At 37.2% G+C, this 17,318-nt stretch overlaps 1 protein-coding gene and 1 pseudogene across 1 annotated transcript; one reads left to right on the top strand and one right to left on the bottom strand.

Annotated features, from left to right (window-relative positions):
* Positions 1 to 1,802: 1,802 nt before the first annotated feature.
* On the top strand, positions 1,803 to 17,186 carry LOC129870122 (chorismate synthase 2, chloroplastic). The gene is made up of 13 exons (XM_055944732.1): positions 1,803 to 2,071; positions 3,063 to 3,213; positions 3,454 to 3,530; positions 3,621 to 3,679; positions 4,340 to 4,423; positions 4,545 to 4,637; positions 5,381 to 5,461; positions 14,183 to 14,314; positions 14,427 to 14,529; positions 15,765 to 15,859; positions 15,956 to 16,021; positions 16,106 to 16,190; positions 16,469 to 17,186. The coding sequence occupies exons 1-13, from the start codon at positions 1,939 to 1,941 to the stop codon at positions 16,615 to 16,617; spliced, it is 1,308 nt and encodes a 435-aa protein (XP_055800707.1). The 5' UTR covers positions 1,803 to 1,938; the 3' UTR covers positions 16,618 to 17,186.
* Positions 6,188 to 12,606, bottom strand: LOC129870121 (SNF2 domain-containing protein CLASSY 4-like; annotated as a pseudogene).
* Positions 17,187 to 17,318: the final 132 nt, after the last annotated feature.

Here is a 17,318-nt window from a genome sequence, read left to right as displayed (position 1 = left end):
AATAATATCCAATTTTGTTGTGTGGTATTTATATGGGAAATGAATAATAAAATGATTGGTCCTTGGAATTTGGAAGATATTAAATTATCCTTCAATGGTCCAACCATAGTGAATGACATTTAAAATTACCAATAAATTGTTAGGCTTCACTTCACCTGCGGCGGAATCAAAATTTTTACTAATAAAGTATTAAAATATAACAATTTATTTTTACTTGTCCATTCTTTTAAAAATGTATTTTTACTTTTATTTGTCATTTTTAATTTATAAAAAATATATTTTGTTTTCATGTTTTACCCTTATCATTAATTAATTAATCTCCAAATTATTTTATATCAATCACTATTTCATCGTGCGGCATGCAAATTTCAAAGTAGACAAGTAAAAATAAACGAAATGAGTATAATATTTATCAGTTGGTTAAAAACTAAGTTATTACTCCCTTTATTCCATATTAGTTGAATTTCTAAGGTAATGCACACATATTACGGAAATCATTTAAGGACAAAAATTAAACTATATTTTTCTCTATTATCCTTTTGTTTAGTCAACATCATAAAGAAGATTAAATGTCAAATCATAAATACAAATAGTTCTTTATTGAAGTATAACTTTGTAAGTAGTGTAGTTTAACTCCTAGAAAATTACAAAACTTCATTAATGCAAAAGGTAAACATGAAAAAAGTTTCAAACATTTCATTTGAACTTTGAATAATTCACCTATTTTGAACAATGAAAAAACTCTAGAAATTTAGTTAATATGGAATAGAGAAAGTAATATATAAAATTAATGCTATATTTGATTTGCAATTTAGAAGATCACATAACTAATACATATATAAATCATGAAGAAACGAAGTAAAAAAATGAAATAACTAATATACATATTACTAGTAGCGGCATAATTATAATCAGCTATCAAATGATCCCTAAGTGTCTCACATCTTGTTTGGATGTTTGTTACCTATTATATTATTAGTTTACATACAAATATTTATTTTGATTGTTACTTAATTTTTGTTGTCTCGTATTGTTAAATCTATCTTTAAGTAACGATGGAAATTCATTTTACGTAACAATCGATTTGGTGTGATTGCGTCGTTACTTTAATTTTTTTCTTCTCATTCTATCTTTATCTACATTTTTATGGTAACTTTATCTCGTATTCTAGGTTTCTTTTTTGGTGATTTATTCTTTAAATTGTTGATCATTATGTAATGAGGTTTCAGGTTCAAAGTCTAGCATAGACAAAAAAAACAAAATGTGATTCTTTTCATTTTGTCCTAAATTTGATGGATAGAGTTATCCAATATCTTAGCGGTGGAAAATAACATGTATTCAAGCTACGTGAAAATTGGTTTGAACACCATAATCATAAAATAAATAAAATATAATATGATACATTATGAAATAATATCTAACAACCATCCATACAAAGTGTGATCAATGTACTAAAAACCTTTGATACTTTGTTTGGATGGTTATTACGTATTGTTTCATAATGTATTGTATTGTATCGTATTATATTATTTTAGCAAATATGATGTCTAGATAGATTGTATTATTTTTCATCGTTATATAATGTCACACATCCATAATTTGAATGATAAACCTACAAAAAATTGTAGGATATACAGTAAAGCTACTACAAAAAAAATAGGATAAATGATAAAATAAAATAATTAAATAATAAATAAAGACAAAATGAAAAACAAATATTAACATAACGACATGATAATACCAAATCAACTATTACACAAAATATGTATTTTCATTGTTACCTAAAATGAATTTAAACAATACCAACAACAAACTCACCAACCAAATTCAAGAAAGAAGGTCTAAAGAGAAGGAAGGTGGGTAAGTTGTGTGTCTGTACCTAAACAACAAACTCACCAACCAAATTCAAGAAAGAAGGTCTAAAGAGGAAGGAAGGAAATGGCGTCGTCTCTACTTACCAAACAGTTCGTCGGAGCTCCGTTTTCAAGCGTCGGATCCGTCCAGCTACCATCTAAGCTCTCCTCTTCCAATCTCTATATCCCAACTCACCGATCACAGCCCAAACGACTAGGTGAAACTTTCTGCCATCCATCTGTTTGTTGAAATATCTGAATGAACTTGAGTGTTTCCCGCTTTTATTCTGCTTTTTGTGTGAATTGAGGAATTGGGTTTTAATCCTAATTAGAAAATAATCATTAAAATGGGAAAAAAAAGTAGTCTTGGAATTTATTTATTTTTTAAATTGGGGTAGGGGAAGGGAAAATGGTCGAGGAGATTATAAGATGGGTAATCGAACCATGAGTGTGATAATTGGAATGAGTATAATCTAAATCCCTTAACGAGGAACCATTGGAGGCAAGTCTGGTGCTAGTAGCCGCGGTAATTCCAGCTCCAATAGCTATGTTTAAGTTGTTGTAGTTAAAAAGCTCATAGTTGAACTTACTAAGATTCCCTAAGTCTTTGAAGTTGATGTCTCTTTTGTACTGTTTTTTTGTATCTGTGATCATTCCACCATGTATGACATCACCACCTTTTTTTTTGCGTTTGTCGGAAATAACGGTGGTCGCCTGTGATTTTCATTTAGCCTTCACTATCTGTTATCTGGTTCTGTCAATGTTTTCAAATACTATTTCTTGTTTCAATTTGTTTGTTTTACTTTTCTTTTGAGGATGTTTCAAAAAGAACGTCTTTTTCCTTTTTTGACAACTCTTTAGTTCCAACTTTCCATGTGACATGTTTAAGATCACAAGATTATTTTTAGTTTAAGACCACAAGATTCAAAAGTCTTCTTACTTTCTTAAACTCCGTGCCAAGTCAAAATCAAACAAACAAATCGAAATGGAGGGAGTATTTGTTTCCATTCTCTACAAAATACTGTACTTTTAAAATAAAAAAGTGTTGCCAAGCAATTTGGGAACAAAAAGTTACAAGTTTCAAGTGGAAATAAGTACCGTTGACTCTTGAAAGTGAACTAAAAAAATGTTTCCTTGTCGATCTTAAGGGTTTATTCTCTAGTTGCCAGAATGGATTGACAACTTCTTTATCTGCTTTTGTACTCACAGAAATACAGGCTGCTGGTAGTACATTTGGAAATCATTTCCGCGTCACAACTTTTGGAGAATCTCACGGTGGTGGTGTTGGTTGTATAATTGATGGATGTCCCCCTCGACTCCCACTCTCAGAGTCAGATATGCAAGTGGAACTTGACAGGAGGTTTTTACTTGTTCTTAGATTTCCTTTTTTGGGTTGACATGACGAGCATCGGTGAAGATGTTGTGTACTAATAGATTGAAGTCCTTCAAAATTCTTGGTCTTCTATCATTTCTAGTGACTGTTTCAAGTATTGCCCATTCATGACACCCCCATCTCAGATAATTGATGGAGTAATTCATTAGGATACTTTGGATTTTATTTTGGCCAAATTTGAATTTCATGCAAAACTTTTCCATTCAGGAGGCCAGGTCAAAGCCGAATTACCACACCAAGAAAAGAAACTGATACTTGCAAAATATCATCTGGCACTGCCGATGGTTAGTCCTCTGTTAAAGTCTCTTCTGGCCTGTGCCACTTCCTTTGACTTACTTTTAAAGATTCAGCTTCTATCTGTGCTTGATTTATAGGTTTGACTACGGGATCTCCAATCAAAGTTGAAGTACCCAACACTGACCAGAGAGGAAATGTAAGTATGCTATGATTGTTCTGAAATACAGGAGAGGAAGTGAAACAACAATTTACTTTTGCCAATGATCTATATGTTTTGTCACTCGACTTTGCACTTACTGCACACAACAGGACGAACTTGTTTTACTAGCTTGGTGCTAAGGTACACGATATCTAATCTGTCTGAGAAAAATCAAGTATGCTAACCTTGTGCTATTGTGCATAGAAAGTTAATTTAAGGTTAGTTAAGTTGAGTGTTTCCAAGAACATGATGACTTCACATCCATGGCATGTCAATTTTGTTGTCTTTAAGGGCATGGAATAGTGACATTCTTACCATTATTAACTGTGAGGATTAGTATCATTCATCATTCTTTCAGAGGTTGAAAGTCTGCATGCATGAGACTTTGAAATGAGTCCTCTAAAAGTTGGTGAACGGTGCTTGTGCTTTTATGAACCATGCGTATTTTCAAACTCAAAACAAGTGAAATGAGCTATTCAGAGCATTACATCCTGATAATTAACGAATAGCTTTGAAGTGAAAAGGAGAAACATTTCAGCCTAATCTGAGACTCGTGATTAAAGATGTTATGTTTAGAATGTGTTCTTTTCTTTTTTATGTCAAAATCTGTGGTCTCCTGGTACTTGACAGATTTCTTCATTTCCTGTTGGATTGCAGGACTATAGTGAAATGTCCCTTGCTTATAGGCCATCTCATGCTGATGCAACTTATGACTTCAAGTATGGAGTTAGATCAGTGCAGGTATTGTCAAAGAGGAGCTCATTTATTTTAAGAAAGCTTTGCTGATTGTTGATAAGGAATTCTCTGTAGTTATGGCTCCTACTATTTCTTGTGTCCTTACTAGTGTTAGTGGGATATGCAGGGGGGTGGTAGATCTTCAGCAAGAGAAACCATCGGGAGAGTCGCTGCTGGAGCTGTTGCCAAGAAAATTCTCAAACTTTATTCTGGAACTGAGGTGAGGTACTTTATTATTACAGGTTTTCTAGTGTCATTTCTGAATGATATCCTGCATATCATTAGATAAATTGTTACTGAAAAGAGATCCCCTGAAGTGTTACATGGATGTTAAAGGCATACCCATTTTCCAAATACATCCCCTATCCCAGTTTTTATTCACGAACTAAACACTAAATAGTAAAAACTGTAGATCCACTTTCTTTTTGGGGGATTATTGACCCATTAATCATCATCAATGCCTTCATAACAAGTTGGACCTCATTTTGAAGAAATAAAATCAACTGTCATGTTCAGTAGAGTTATGTTATGTTCTAGATGAATATACAGCCTAAACATCTGGAGAATGTAAATTGGATTTCTACGTTAATTATGAAGAACTGAGGTGGGTTTACTATCATATGGTTGTGATTTGGTAGAGGCTTTTTGGTAGGCCCGATAAGCGTAGTTCCTGTATTTTGTCTTCTCTTGTAAGATTTCAGAAGCACCCATCTGCATACTTAATGGAAGACACATACTTCTTGTTCCGAAGAACCTGAAACTTCTGTGTATTGCAAAAAATAAAAACGTAATCTTATGTATTTCTGGTCTGAGTCTTGTTGCTAGAGAATCTATTACAGTAGTTGCATATACATATATCTTTATTGTTTGTCACATTATTGTGGAGGCTTCTTCTACTTCTTTTTCTTTTTTTGGCTTTTTCTAAAGAAATGTAGCTTTTAGCTCTAATATTCTGTAATGCAGATCCTTGCTTATGTTTCACAAGTTCATAATGTTGTACTTCCAGAGGATTTGGTTGATAACCAGACTGTGACACTAGAGCAGGTATGTTTCACATAAGAACTATATATCTATATCTCAAAAAAAAAATCATAACTGTGGTGTCCGGGCAAAATAAGCAGCTGTGTGGCCCAAAAAAAGGGCACGGGATTGATAGAAAATAAATATAGAGAGATTCTCATGTAGATTGGGGCAGGTTTATGATAATGTTGGGGCTTGCTGGAAGGAATTGATATATCACTTGCCAATTCTTTTTAAAAAAATTTCTAACTTATCCTGGTAGAGATCACTGGCCAATCTTGTTGAGCCTTATTGGAGAAAGTAATATATAGTTAAAACACTATTTCAGTTCTGTGCATCTTTTCCTGCATGTTGCAGTTCAAAGATGCTTATAGCTTCTTTTGTTTTGAGGAAAATAATGAAGCTTCTATTCACATGCTGAGCATCCTATTAGAGAAGCCACTTTGAGTGTTATATTCTTTGACAACTAAAAAAGGGGAATTTCAATTGGTGAACTTTGAACTAGATTTTCAGGCGCATAATTTCCTCATTTGAGTTACCCGGTGCCAGATGGGTGTAAGATAATGCATCCTCCCTTACTATCAGATAGGGGCTCTCTCAGCCTCTCAAGAGTTATATCTCCAGCAATATTGTTTCACATGAACTCAAATCCTCATCATTGATGAGGATACATTGTCGCTTTGGCACTTTGGGGAACTAAATCCCACACGGTTGCTTCTCCACAAATAGGAGAATCCTGGGCTGCAGAAGAATCAGAAAATGTGAAGCCGTTTACATCCAAGAGTGATGGCGACTCTCCAAAATATTTTCTTTCATACTTCCCTCGAATTCTCTGCGCCTGGATATGACAGAAGTTCATGAATTTAAGAGTGAACCAGAAATAAATTGGAGAGCAAGAGTTCATAAAATCAAATATGTGCAACAGAACAAAATAAATGTTTTAGCAAAAGCTACTACACACAGTCATTAAGATAAAACACGGAATCTATTAAAGTAATAACAACAGATCTTGTAAATGGAGTTCCAAATTGAAAAGAAAAATGCTTGATAGGACCAAACTCGTATAATTACAAAAGGAGGGAAGATATACTTGCTCTCCAAATGGACATGTGAACAAACTGAACAAATGAGTCCAATTTGTTCATCTAGAACAAATGGTGGTTCCCCATCTGACAGACACTTATTTGTCCACTCTGCATTGGCGAATCAGATGGATTTGTAAAGCCAATATGTGATTCTAAGACACACATGTCCATTTCAACAAAAAGATTGTCAATTTCCTTTTCCCATTCTTCTTTCTCCGGGGGAAGAGGTTCCTCGTCTTCAAATAGGAATATTAAAGGAAGTGTTTCTTTGACAGGAACCTGTTCCTTCTCTTCAGGAAGAGTGTTGTTATAATCATCAACATTTGTTATCGAATCAACAACAAACTTCAGAAATTCAGACTCTTCAAGAATCTTCTCCCCAGTCTTTTGAAGACCATCCTTTTGAACAACAATTTTCACCGAGTCATCAACCTCGCAGTCCTCTTCAGACGAGGATTTAGACTCCTCGTCATCAGACTCCTCATTATCAATAAGCAGGATGGGGCTACTACAATTTTCATTTTTCTTTTTGGACTTGGAAAGTGAGCATGGCCGGAGAAGATATGCTCGGCCATTGTTGTGCTTTTCACCCTCAACAACAAGCTGAGGTACTAGCCCCTGATTCGAATCATTTTTTCCTTCATTGTTTTTAGGACAGCTCAGAATTCAGATCATCATGTTCTGATTCCTCATTATCAAAATCACTTGTTATATCATCAGAATTTGATAATTCAATAGTTCTTATCTTCAGGGTCATCATCATCTTCATCAGTTGAAGCTTCGGTTTCCGACTCAGATGAGGTTGTATCAGTAAACTCTTCCAATGTGTATGTAGATGAAACAACCTCATCTGTTGCATTCAATATAGGACTCCTTAACCCAACAATGGAGCAAGCCTCCTCCTCAATGATAACAATATCAGGATCACTCTCCTCCTCCAATGAATCATCATCATCAGATATTTCCTCGATAACAACATCAGGATCACTCTCCTCCTCCGACGAATCATCAGCATCAGATATTTCCTTGATAACAACATCAGGTTCACTCTCCTCCTCCGACGAATTATCATCATCAGATATTTCCTCGACGAAAGGCTGATTCGTGAAGGACTCACAAGTTCCTGGACTGAAATTCCTCCTCCCATTGTTTTCCGCATTTCTCTTGTCACCTCCAGAAGGCTCCATCAGTTTTGTTTCACAAGTTCCTGGACTTAACTTCGTCCTCCCATTGTTTTCCGCATTTCTCTTCTCGCCTTCAGAAGGCTCCATCAGTTTTGTTTCACAAGTTCCTGGACTGAACTTCTTCCTCCCATTGTTTTCCGCATTTCTCTTGTCACCTCCAGAAGGCTCCATCGGTTTTGTTTTCCTTCCACAACTAACATCCTCTCCAATAATCGCATTTGTAGGATTACCACTTTGGCTCAACTTGTTCCTCTTGTCAATTATCTCTACCATATATTTTAAAGATTGTTGTCTAGTCCTCCTCTTTGAAACAGAGCCATCCCCTGAATCCATCTTCCGCACCTGCATCAAAATACACAATTTTCTTTATCAATCAAAATGCACAAGCATAAATGTATCTTAAAGACTTAACTCTTTTTACAAACAATAACCTAAATAAAGAAAACTTCTCACTGCCGGAAAATCAAGAATCGAAAGTTTTTGAATTCTTGAAACGGTAAAAACAGAGTAATCGGGACTGATGACTTTGAAAAAATTGAATGCATAGACACACTAATAAATAGAATGAGATAGAGAAACAGAACAAAAGAAACGTGACTTAGATAAGCCTTTTTTGTGTGAGAGAAAACGAGAAAAGAGAGGGAAAACAAAATACTTCTGTCAGGTGTGTGCATTTTGTGACAGATTAGAATCTTACAACTGTGTCACACAAATTTACAGTAAAAAATTAGAAATTTAAATTTTGAAATTTCGTGTCACAGAAATTCAGAGTTAAATACTGAAATAGAGTTTTAAGGTAAGTATACTGAAAGGGGATTGGCGTATGTTCTTTTGGTCATTTTAATGGAAAAATATTTATTGTGTTACAGCTGTAATTTCGTTTTATAATAATGGGAGGTGAATTTATTAACAATCTCCAAAACAATAAAAACCCAAATTAGTAATAAAGTCTTAAATCATAGTTGGTAGGTTACAGAGTAGCTTAATCATTTTTGGGAGGTTATAGAACACTGATCCGAAAGGTTTTGGGTTTGTTTACAACCTAGGAAAACTAATTACAACAATAATAACAACCCAGTAAAATCCCACAACGTGGGGTCTGGGAGGGTAGAGTGTACGCAGACCTTACTCCTACCAAGGTAGGACGGCTGTTTCCTGGAGACCCTCGGCTCAATAAAAGCATAAAAAGATGTCAGATAAGGCTAAAAAATTAAAAGTGATATGGGAAAAATAAATAACGAAAGCATCACAGATAAAATAGAGTAATTAAAGTATAGAGAGTAATAAATAATAACAGAAATAACAGAAATCAGAGCACACGAAATTGTAATGCGCTAATGCGCCTACGAATAGGGAAGAATAATAAGGCTATGTACTAGCCTTCTACCCTAATGTGGTTCCTCCACACCCTCCTATCTAAGGTCATGTCCTCGATAAGCTGTAACTGTGCCATGTCCTATCTAATCACCTCTCCCTAATACTTCTTCGGCCTACCCCTACCTCTTCTGTAACCATCCATGGCCAGCCTCTCACACCTTCGCACCGGGGCATCTGTGTCTCTCCTCTTCACATGCCCAAACCATCTCAGTCGCATTTCCCGCATCTTGTCTTCCACCAAGGCCACTCCCACTTTATCCCGAATAGCCTCATTTCTAATTCTGTCGCTCCTGGTATGCCCACACATCCATCTCAACATTCTCATCTCAGCAACTTTCATCTTTTGAACGTGAGAAGTCTTAACTAGCCAACACTCTGCCCCATACAGCATAGACGGTCTAACCACCACTTTGTAGAACTTGTTATTAAGTTTTGGTGGCACCTTCTTGTCACATAGCACTCCGGAAGCGAGCCTCCATTTCATCCACCTACCCCAATACGATGTGTGACATCATCGTCAATCTCCCCGCTGCCTTGCATGATAGACCCAAGATACTTGCAACTACTTCTCTTTTGGATGGCCTGGTCACCAAGCCTAACTTCCACGCCAACCTCCTGAGGTGTCTCACTGAACTTGCACTCTAAGTATTCTGTCTTGGTCCTACTCAGCTTAAACCCTTTAGACTCCAAGGTATGTCTCCAATCCTCCAGCTTAGCGTTAACTCCGCTACGAGTCTCATCGATCAGGATTATGTCATCCGCGAAAAGCATACACCATAGCACCTCACCTTGAATTTGTCGCGTCAATCCATCCATCACCAAGGCAAATAAAAACGGACTAAGAGCTAATCATTGATGCAACCCCATCACCATTGGGAAGTGCTCTGAGTCCCCTCCTACTGTCCTTACCATAGTTTTGGCTCCCTCGTATATGTCCTTAATCACCCTAATATATGCCACAGGTACACCTTTAGCCTCCAAACATGTCCATAGTATTTCTCTTGGAACTTTATCGTAAGTCTTTTCTAGGTCATGAATACCATATGTAAGTCCCTCTTCCTCTCCCTATGCTGCTCCACCAGTCTCCTCATAAGATGGATGGCTTCTGTAGTTGAGCGTCCCGGCATAAATCTAAACTAGTTCTCTAAAATAGACACGCCTTTCCTCACCCTCATCTCCACCACTTTTTTTCACACTTTCATAGTATGGCTTAGTAGCTTGATATCTCTATAGTTGTTGCAACTCTGGATATCCCCTTTGTTTTTGTATAGAGGGATCATTACGTTCGACCTCCATTCTTCGGGCATCATTGCCGTTTTAAAGATGACATTAAATAACCTAGTCAACCACTCCAAACCTACTGAGCTCGCGCGCTTCCAAAATTCCCCAGGAATCTTGTTAGGTCCGATTGTTCTTCCTCAGCGCATCCTACGAACAGCACTCCTAACCTCCTCGACCTTAATACTCCTGCAATACCCAAAATCGTGACGCCTCCCTGTATGTTCCAAATCTCCCAACACAACGTCTCTGTCCCCTTCATCGTTCAAGAGTTTATGGAAGTATGACTGCCATCTCTGTTTAATGAGGGTCTCATCTACCAATACTTTTTCATGCTTAATGCACTCACTTGATCCACATCGCGTGCCCTTCTTTCCCGCACCCTGGCTAGCCTGAACAATTTTCTATCCCCACCTTTCTCTTCTAGTTCAGCATAAAGGCATTCAAAAGCTGTCGTTTTTGCCGTCGAAACCGCCGACTTCTCCTCCTTCCTCGCTATCTTATAAAGTTCCTTATTCGTCCACTTCTCCACCTCATCCGTGCTTTCTATCAACTTCGCGTACGTCATCTTCTTTGCTTCCACCTTCCCTTGCACTTCTCCATTCCACCACCAGTCCCCTCGATGCCGACTACGACTACCTGTCGAGACTCCCAACATTTCTCTTGCTACAATCCTAATACAACTAGCCGTCCTATCCCACATACTGGTCGCATCCCCACTACTATCCTAGGCCTCCAGGACCTTCAATTTCTCTCCCATCTCCTGGGCCTTAGCTGTGGTCAAACTCCTCCATCTGATCCTAGGTCGATCATCCCCGGCCCTCTTCTTCCTCATCATCTTAATCCCTAAATCCATCATCAAGAGCTTATGTCGGGTTGTAAGGTTGTCTATCGGAATGACCTTGCAGTCTTTGCACAGACCTTTATCATCCTTCCTAAGGAGTAAAAAGTCTATCTGAGTCTTAGCCACCGAACTACAGAAGGTTACCAAGTGGTCTTCCTTCTTTGGGAAACTCGATTGGCTATCACCAACCCAAAAGCTCTTGCGAATTTCAAAAGTGAAACTCCTCCTCCATTTCTGTCCCCGTAGCCAAAGCCCCCATGCACATCATCATACCCTCCCGAAATAGACCCGATGTGCCCATTGAAATTCCCTCCCACGAAAAGCTTCTCAGTAGGCGGTATACCTCTCACTAACTCTTCCAAATCCTTCCAAAAGCGCCTCTTATCCTCCTCGCTTAAGCCCGCTTGTGGCGCATAAGCACTAATAATGTTCAACGTGCTCCCTTCAACGACCACCTTAATCGACATCATCCTATCATTGACTCTCCTAACCTCCACCACGTGATCCCTTAAATCCCTGTCTACTAGAATGCCTACTCTATTCCTATATTTCGATCTACCAGAGAACCAAAGCTTATACCCGTCTACCTCCTTAGCTTTAGAACCTACCCATTTGGTCTCTTGGACACAAGCTATATTAATCTTTCTCTTCTTTAGAATCTTAACTAGCTCTATGGATTTTTCCGTTAACGTCCCAATGTTCCAACAACCTACTCTCAGTCTAGACGCTTCTTTAACAACAACAAAATTATTTTGAAAAGAAATGCTCAGTGCAGCTTAGTGACAAAGGGTGTTCAAATTTTCTTAGAACTCGTAAAGGTGATTGACTTAATGTAGCGGGTGGTAGGTCAGAAATTGCTTTCCCCTGTAAACTCTTTCTCAGTCAAGTTCGTCACACCAGACTTATCTAATACAATTCACATCTCTGGTGTGATTTTGCAAGTTATTGCACAGAAACAGATTTATCCCTAGCACACCCAAAGAATAGCGACTGTCGGTGACCAATAGTGTGAAAGTCTATTGTGACCAAAATGTCAAAGTGGGACTGAAATTACCTGTGGCAAGTTACGAATCCAAAAAAATTGAACTTATTTGGTGAACATCAGTGGTAAGTTACTCTGGGAGGAAAAGAAGCATGTTCGTTAGTTTTTGTATAGAAATGGATATATATATGTTTTTTATAACTGTGGTATCTGGGCTAGTTTGCTCGCACGTCAACTGATGCCATAGGGCACCTGTTATCTCCCACCAAAACAGGTACTGGGTAACTCTTATCCACCAAGGCATGGACAAATGGCCAATGGGAGAGAATTAGTATTTTTTTGCCTTCGCTAGTATTTGAACCTAAGATCTCATGGGTATTAACTCACTTCATTAACTGCTAGGACCTAACTTAATCCCATAAGCTATCTCATAAAGGGAGAATTATCCAAAACTAAATAAAAGCGACTTAACATTCCTCCTTCCCAAGCACCCAAAACTTGTAACTGGAATGTGGATAACACAAAATTAGGGCCCAATATAGAGAAACACAACAACATGGATCAATGGTCTGACTCTGATACCATGTAAATAAATGGCTCTTAGGTCTAACTCAACCCAAAAAATTAGCTCATAACCCAAGACTATAAGGAGGGCGTGGTTAACATAATATGGGGGCTGAAAATCGATGGGTCTACCTCTAATGTAAAGAAATGGACCTTGGCCTAGCTCAAACCCAAAAGTTAGCTCATCAAGGAAGGATTGACTAAGACCATATAAAAGACCACAACCCTTTCCGTCAACCAATTTGGAACTTAACAAATTTCAATTTACTTGTGCCACTGAGCAATATGCTAATGTTTCGTTACTCATTTTGCTTCCAATTTGATTCTGATGTCAAGTCTCTTTCTGCTTTAAATTAATATCATGTTCACTCTGTAATCCATTCTACATCTTAGACTGTGTTATGATTATAGTAACCACTTCCTGTTCTACTTATATATGATCATCATCTTTGTGGGTTTCTTTCTCAAGAAAAGAAAGAAGAATGGAAATAATTTAAGGAGTGTTTCACTGTTTCAGATCATAATTTCTCTTCCAAATATGCTTGGCTTGGATCTTTTTCTACTTTTAGAAGCCCATATATTGGTATTAGCTTTAATCACACAATGTATTCACCTTTCCTTAGATGAAACCTGCTTCGCGTATGGCTGAAAGGTGATTCATCCTGCATGGGATAAAGCTGATTTTGTATAAAGGGCGACTCATCCTGGATGAGATAATGCTGATTGTTGGAGGATTGACCTAAGGTTGACTAGCCTATAGGAAGGAAGATGCAATGAGAATTATTACCGCAACAGACAAACTAGTTAGATGTGTGTTTTAGACGAAGGTAATACCACTTCTATTAGAAGCTTAAAAAATTATAAAAAAGAGCTTTCAAGGAGGGTAGATTTGACTCCGAGGCAATGTTTCTCCAAATCTGCACTATAGGATCTATATATGAGCTTTATTACTTGCCTAATAGAGTGTATATAAACAAGGCTAGAAATATTATAGAAAAGAACTTTCAAGGAGGACATGTTTGAGCCTATGGCGATGTTTCTTTCTCAATATCTGCAATGTGCGATCTCAACTTTAGCAGTTGATCTATAGAGTGGATATAAACACCATGTTACTTGATCTATCAATTTCTTGAACTCATCCGATAGATTAAGGAAATATCAAATATAAAATGTACCATAAAAAGAAAAAGGAAACAATCCAGTGTCCTTTGTGTTGCATTCCCTTGTGGAGTGGAGGAGACTATTTATACTGCACTCAGCACACGGATTGCCGCTTCTCTAAGGCATGGAGTGTGTGGACTATTATAGTTGATATGCTGCATATTTGTGGTTCTCTTAATTAACAATTGCCTTCTGGTATTACTCTGATAGTTTTTGACCTTCTGGTCATAAAAGAACTTGATTTCTGTGGTAATTATCACTTGATGCCAGATTGAAAGCAATATTGTTCGTTGCCCGAACCCTGAATATGCAGAAAAGATGATTACTGCCATTGATTATGTACGAGTGAGGGGGGATTCTGTTGGTGGTGTCGTAACTTGCATTGTTAGAAATGTTCCACGAGTAAGCTCTCTCTCTCTCTCTTTGTGTGTGTGTGTGTGTACGTCTGTTAGTTATCGTGCATGTCTTTGTTGCTGCTGAGGCCTTCACATGATAGTTTGGTGATAATTACTAGGGTCTTGGTACACCAGTCTTTGATAAACTTGAAGCTGAGCTGGCTAAAGCTTGCATGTCATTACCGGCAACAAAGGGTTTTGAGTTTGGAAGTGGCTTTGCAGGTACAGAATCTTCATACTATAGAAGTTGTTAAAATTTCCTTTTAGTTACTACAGTAATTTTTAGCATAATAAGTTGCTTAGCTCTAGTTTGTTGAGATATTTTAGATTTTTAAATTTTGAATTATGCAGATTTTTTGTTTAAGTTGGCTATTTAAAGTCCCCGATGCTTAAGAAAAATAGTTTTAATTACTTGTACTTCTTTGGATAAAATTAGAAAAATAGTTTTAATTACTTATTGGGTAATTAATTGCAAAAATTACTCAATAACATGAGTAAAGTGTAAAAAGCAATAGTCCAAATCTAGTTCAGTATTGCATAAAATGTAAGAAGAATCAATTTTAAGACAGTGTCACAACCTCCGATGATGAAGCTCTGACGACCCAAGCATCCGTTTTCTGTTACCAGGTGCAACTTTGAACTGTTCCATTTCATCTCTTTCTCCTTTACAAAACCTGATCCTTTACAATTTTGCCCAACCTACTTGCTTCTGCTTGGAGCTCTGGATAACAGAACCTCCTTGAATGCCTTGGCCTTTTTGTGCCCTTTTCAATCCCTCTTTTTGTTACTTAGATAATGATCCCCTTTCTATTTTTTTCCAAAATTGTATCACTCATGACAAATATGATACCAGCATGCAGCCTAAAATTCACTCGTACATTTTGATGCTAATCTGCTGGAATCTGAATTTGCAAGATTATCTCCCCAAATAAAGCCTAATATGTCTTTAGATCGAAGCTGCATTCTAGTATCTCCCTATGCTTAATACGGTTTGTGTTGGTGTCTAGATGACATTGAATTATCAGGGTTTAACATTGTTGAAGAGTATAAAACGCTAATGCTTCCAGCTTGAAGTAGATAGGAAAGATAACAAAAAGACCTGGCTTCGGGCTACCAAAAGTTTTTAGGTGGTCAAGTGTGCTTCATTGAGTTTAGATCTAGGCTGTGGCTGGCCCAGAGGGTGTTAGTTACTTGACTGGTTATTTAAGGGGATTAAACAAGTAGTGCTAAGGATCTTAGTTGATTCATCGACACTTCTTTTACGGCATGGTTGGTTAGAATAGTAAGGAAGTTGGCCGATTCAGTTTTGAGCCATACTTCGTTCATTACAGGTCTAGACAGCTTCTCGGAATTAAAATAAGGGTCATTGTCCTATGTCAAAAAAAATTGAAGGCTCTTACATGTTAATATCTTTGATAAATCTCATGTTCCATTTTGTTTCTGGTGAAAAACTACAGGTACATTCATGACTGGCAGTGAGCACAATGATGAGTTCTTTATGGATGAACATGACCAAATCAGGACAAAAACCAATAGATCTGGCGGTATCCAGGTACACTCTGCCATATTCATTTGGATATGTCTTTAGGAATGGACAAACAATTCCGTGTCGTTTTCAAGTTAGTTATCTGTTTCATTTATTTCACAGGGAGGCATATCAAATGGAGAAATTATTAATATGAGAATAGCTTTCAAGCCAACTTCTACAATTGCAGTGAGTCCTAGTCTTTGTCAAAAATTCCCTTTCTTTTTCAAGTTATCTCTGTATGAAATACGTCTTATTTCAATTGTTATGCAGAGGAAGCAACACACTGTTAGTAGGGATAAACATGAGACCGAACTCATTGCTCGTGGTCGCCATGATCCTTGTGTAGTTCCACGAGGTTTGTATGCCTGACTTTGTTTGACTATTACTGAATTTGGCTAAGTCCCTTCGATTCTTCATACTAGGATGTTTACTCTTCGAAGCCACTATAGCGGCGTGACTGTTAGACTAGCTCAATCTGTTCTTGTTCTTAACTGCTGTTTTGATAAAATAACCAAGAGAAAATCTGCTAGCCGTTTGCTCTTCAATTACATTCCTTTTTCTGTTTCATTTTCTCCTTAAATTTATGAACAACACTTGAAAAGTAAATGGACATTTGATGTTTTGGTGCAACAGCTGTTCCGATGGTGGAAGCAATGGTCGCTCTGGTGCTGGTGGATCAATTGATGACTCAATATGCACAATGTATGCTGTTCCCAGTCAATCCGGCACTACAGGAACCTTTGCAGTCATCGACAACCGGGTCAGCTCAGGTTCCCCTTTAAAAGGAGCCGAGCAGCGCATGCGTACCCCCATAACTACTTCTCCCTACATGGCTTCTCACATTTCTGTCATACTAATACTTCTGGAGAGTGTAAATTTTTGTTAAAAGAAGTTATCCTCGACGCCTTAAGAGTTATATTGTTGAACAGAGATATGCTTATAGCTTTTGTTGCCGGAGCCATCTCCAGCTTGTTGCTTGGACACTTCAAAAATGCCATTGGCTGTGTTTTTTGTATCCTCCAAAAGTAGTGCATTTTTGAAGGATCCATCACAGATACGACAATATTTTGGAGAGTCCGAGCAGCATAGCTTACCAATATATGGAGAGCTGGGTGCATCTTAAAAATACGCGAAATTGTGACATTTTCATAAACTCATGTTGTACTCACATAAGATTGTTAGCAGTGTAATCTGTATAATATAAGCATTTACGATTTTATTAAATTTGTGAAATAAATTTGCCTTTTTTTTTTGGGGGGGGGGACTATATAACGATGAATGTACAAGTAACAACATTGCTATTTGCTACTCTAGCAAGTCCTCATTGATACCAATGAATTGTTTACTTCAATTAAGTGTTGAAATTCATTATATTCTTTACAAGAATGTGCATTACATACACTAAAGATTGATTCAAGATTTGAAGTTTATCAGTTCTGAATTTAAAATTTGTGGATTCTGAAGTTAAAGTTGAACTGAAAGT

Source organism: Solanum dulcamara, chromosome 10 (genome assembly GCF_947179165.1).
Source record: "Solanum dulcamara chromosome 10, daSolDulc1.2, whole genome shotgun sequence".
NCBI lineage: Eukaryota > Viridiplantae > Streptophyta > Magnoliopsida > Solanales > Solanaceae > Solanum > Solanum dulcamara.
This window is presented reverse-complemented; position numbering and strand designations above follow the sequence as displayed.

Coding starts and splice junctions, on each gene's coding strand:
- LOC129870122 (XM_055944732.1), top strand. CDS start 1,939: ATGGCGTCGTCTCTACTTACCAAACAGTTCGTCGGAGCTCCGTTTTCA. Junction 3,214..3,453: donor CAAGTGGAACTTGACAGGAG/GTTTTTACTTGT, acceptor TTTTCCATTCAG/GAGGCCAGGTCAAAGCCGAA. Junction 4,638..5,380: donor AACTTTATTCTGGAACTGAG/GTGAGGTACTTT, acceptor TCTGTAATGCAG/ATCCTTGCTTATGTTTCACA.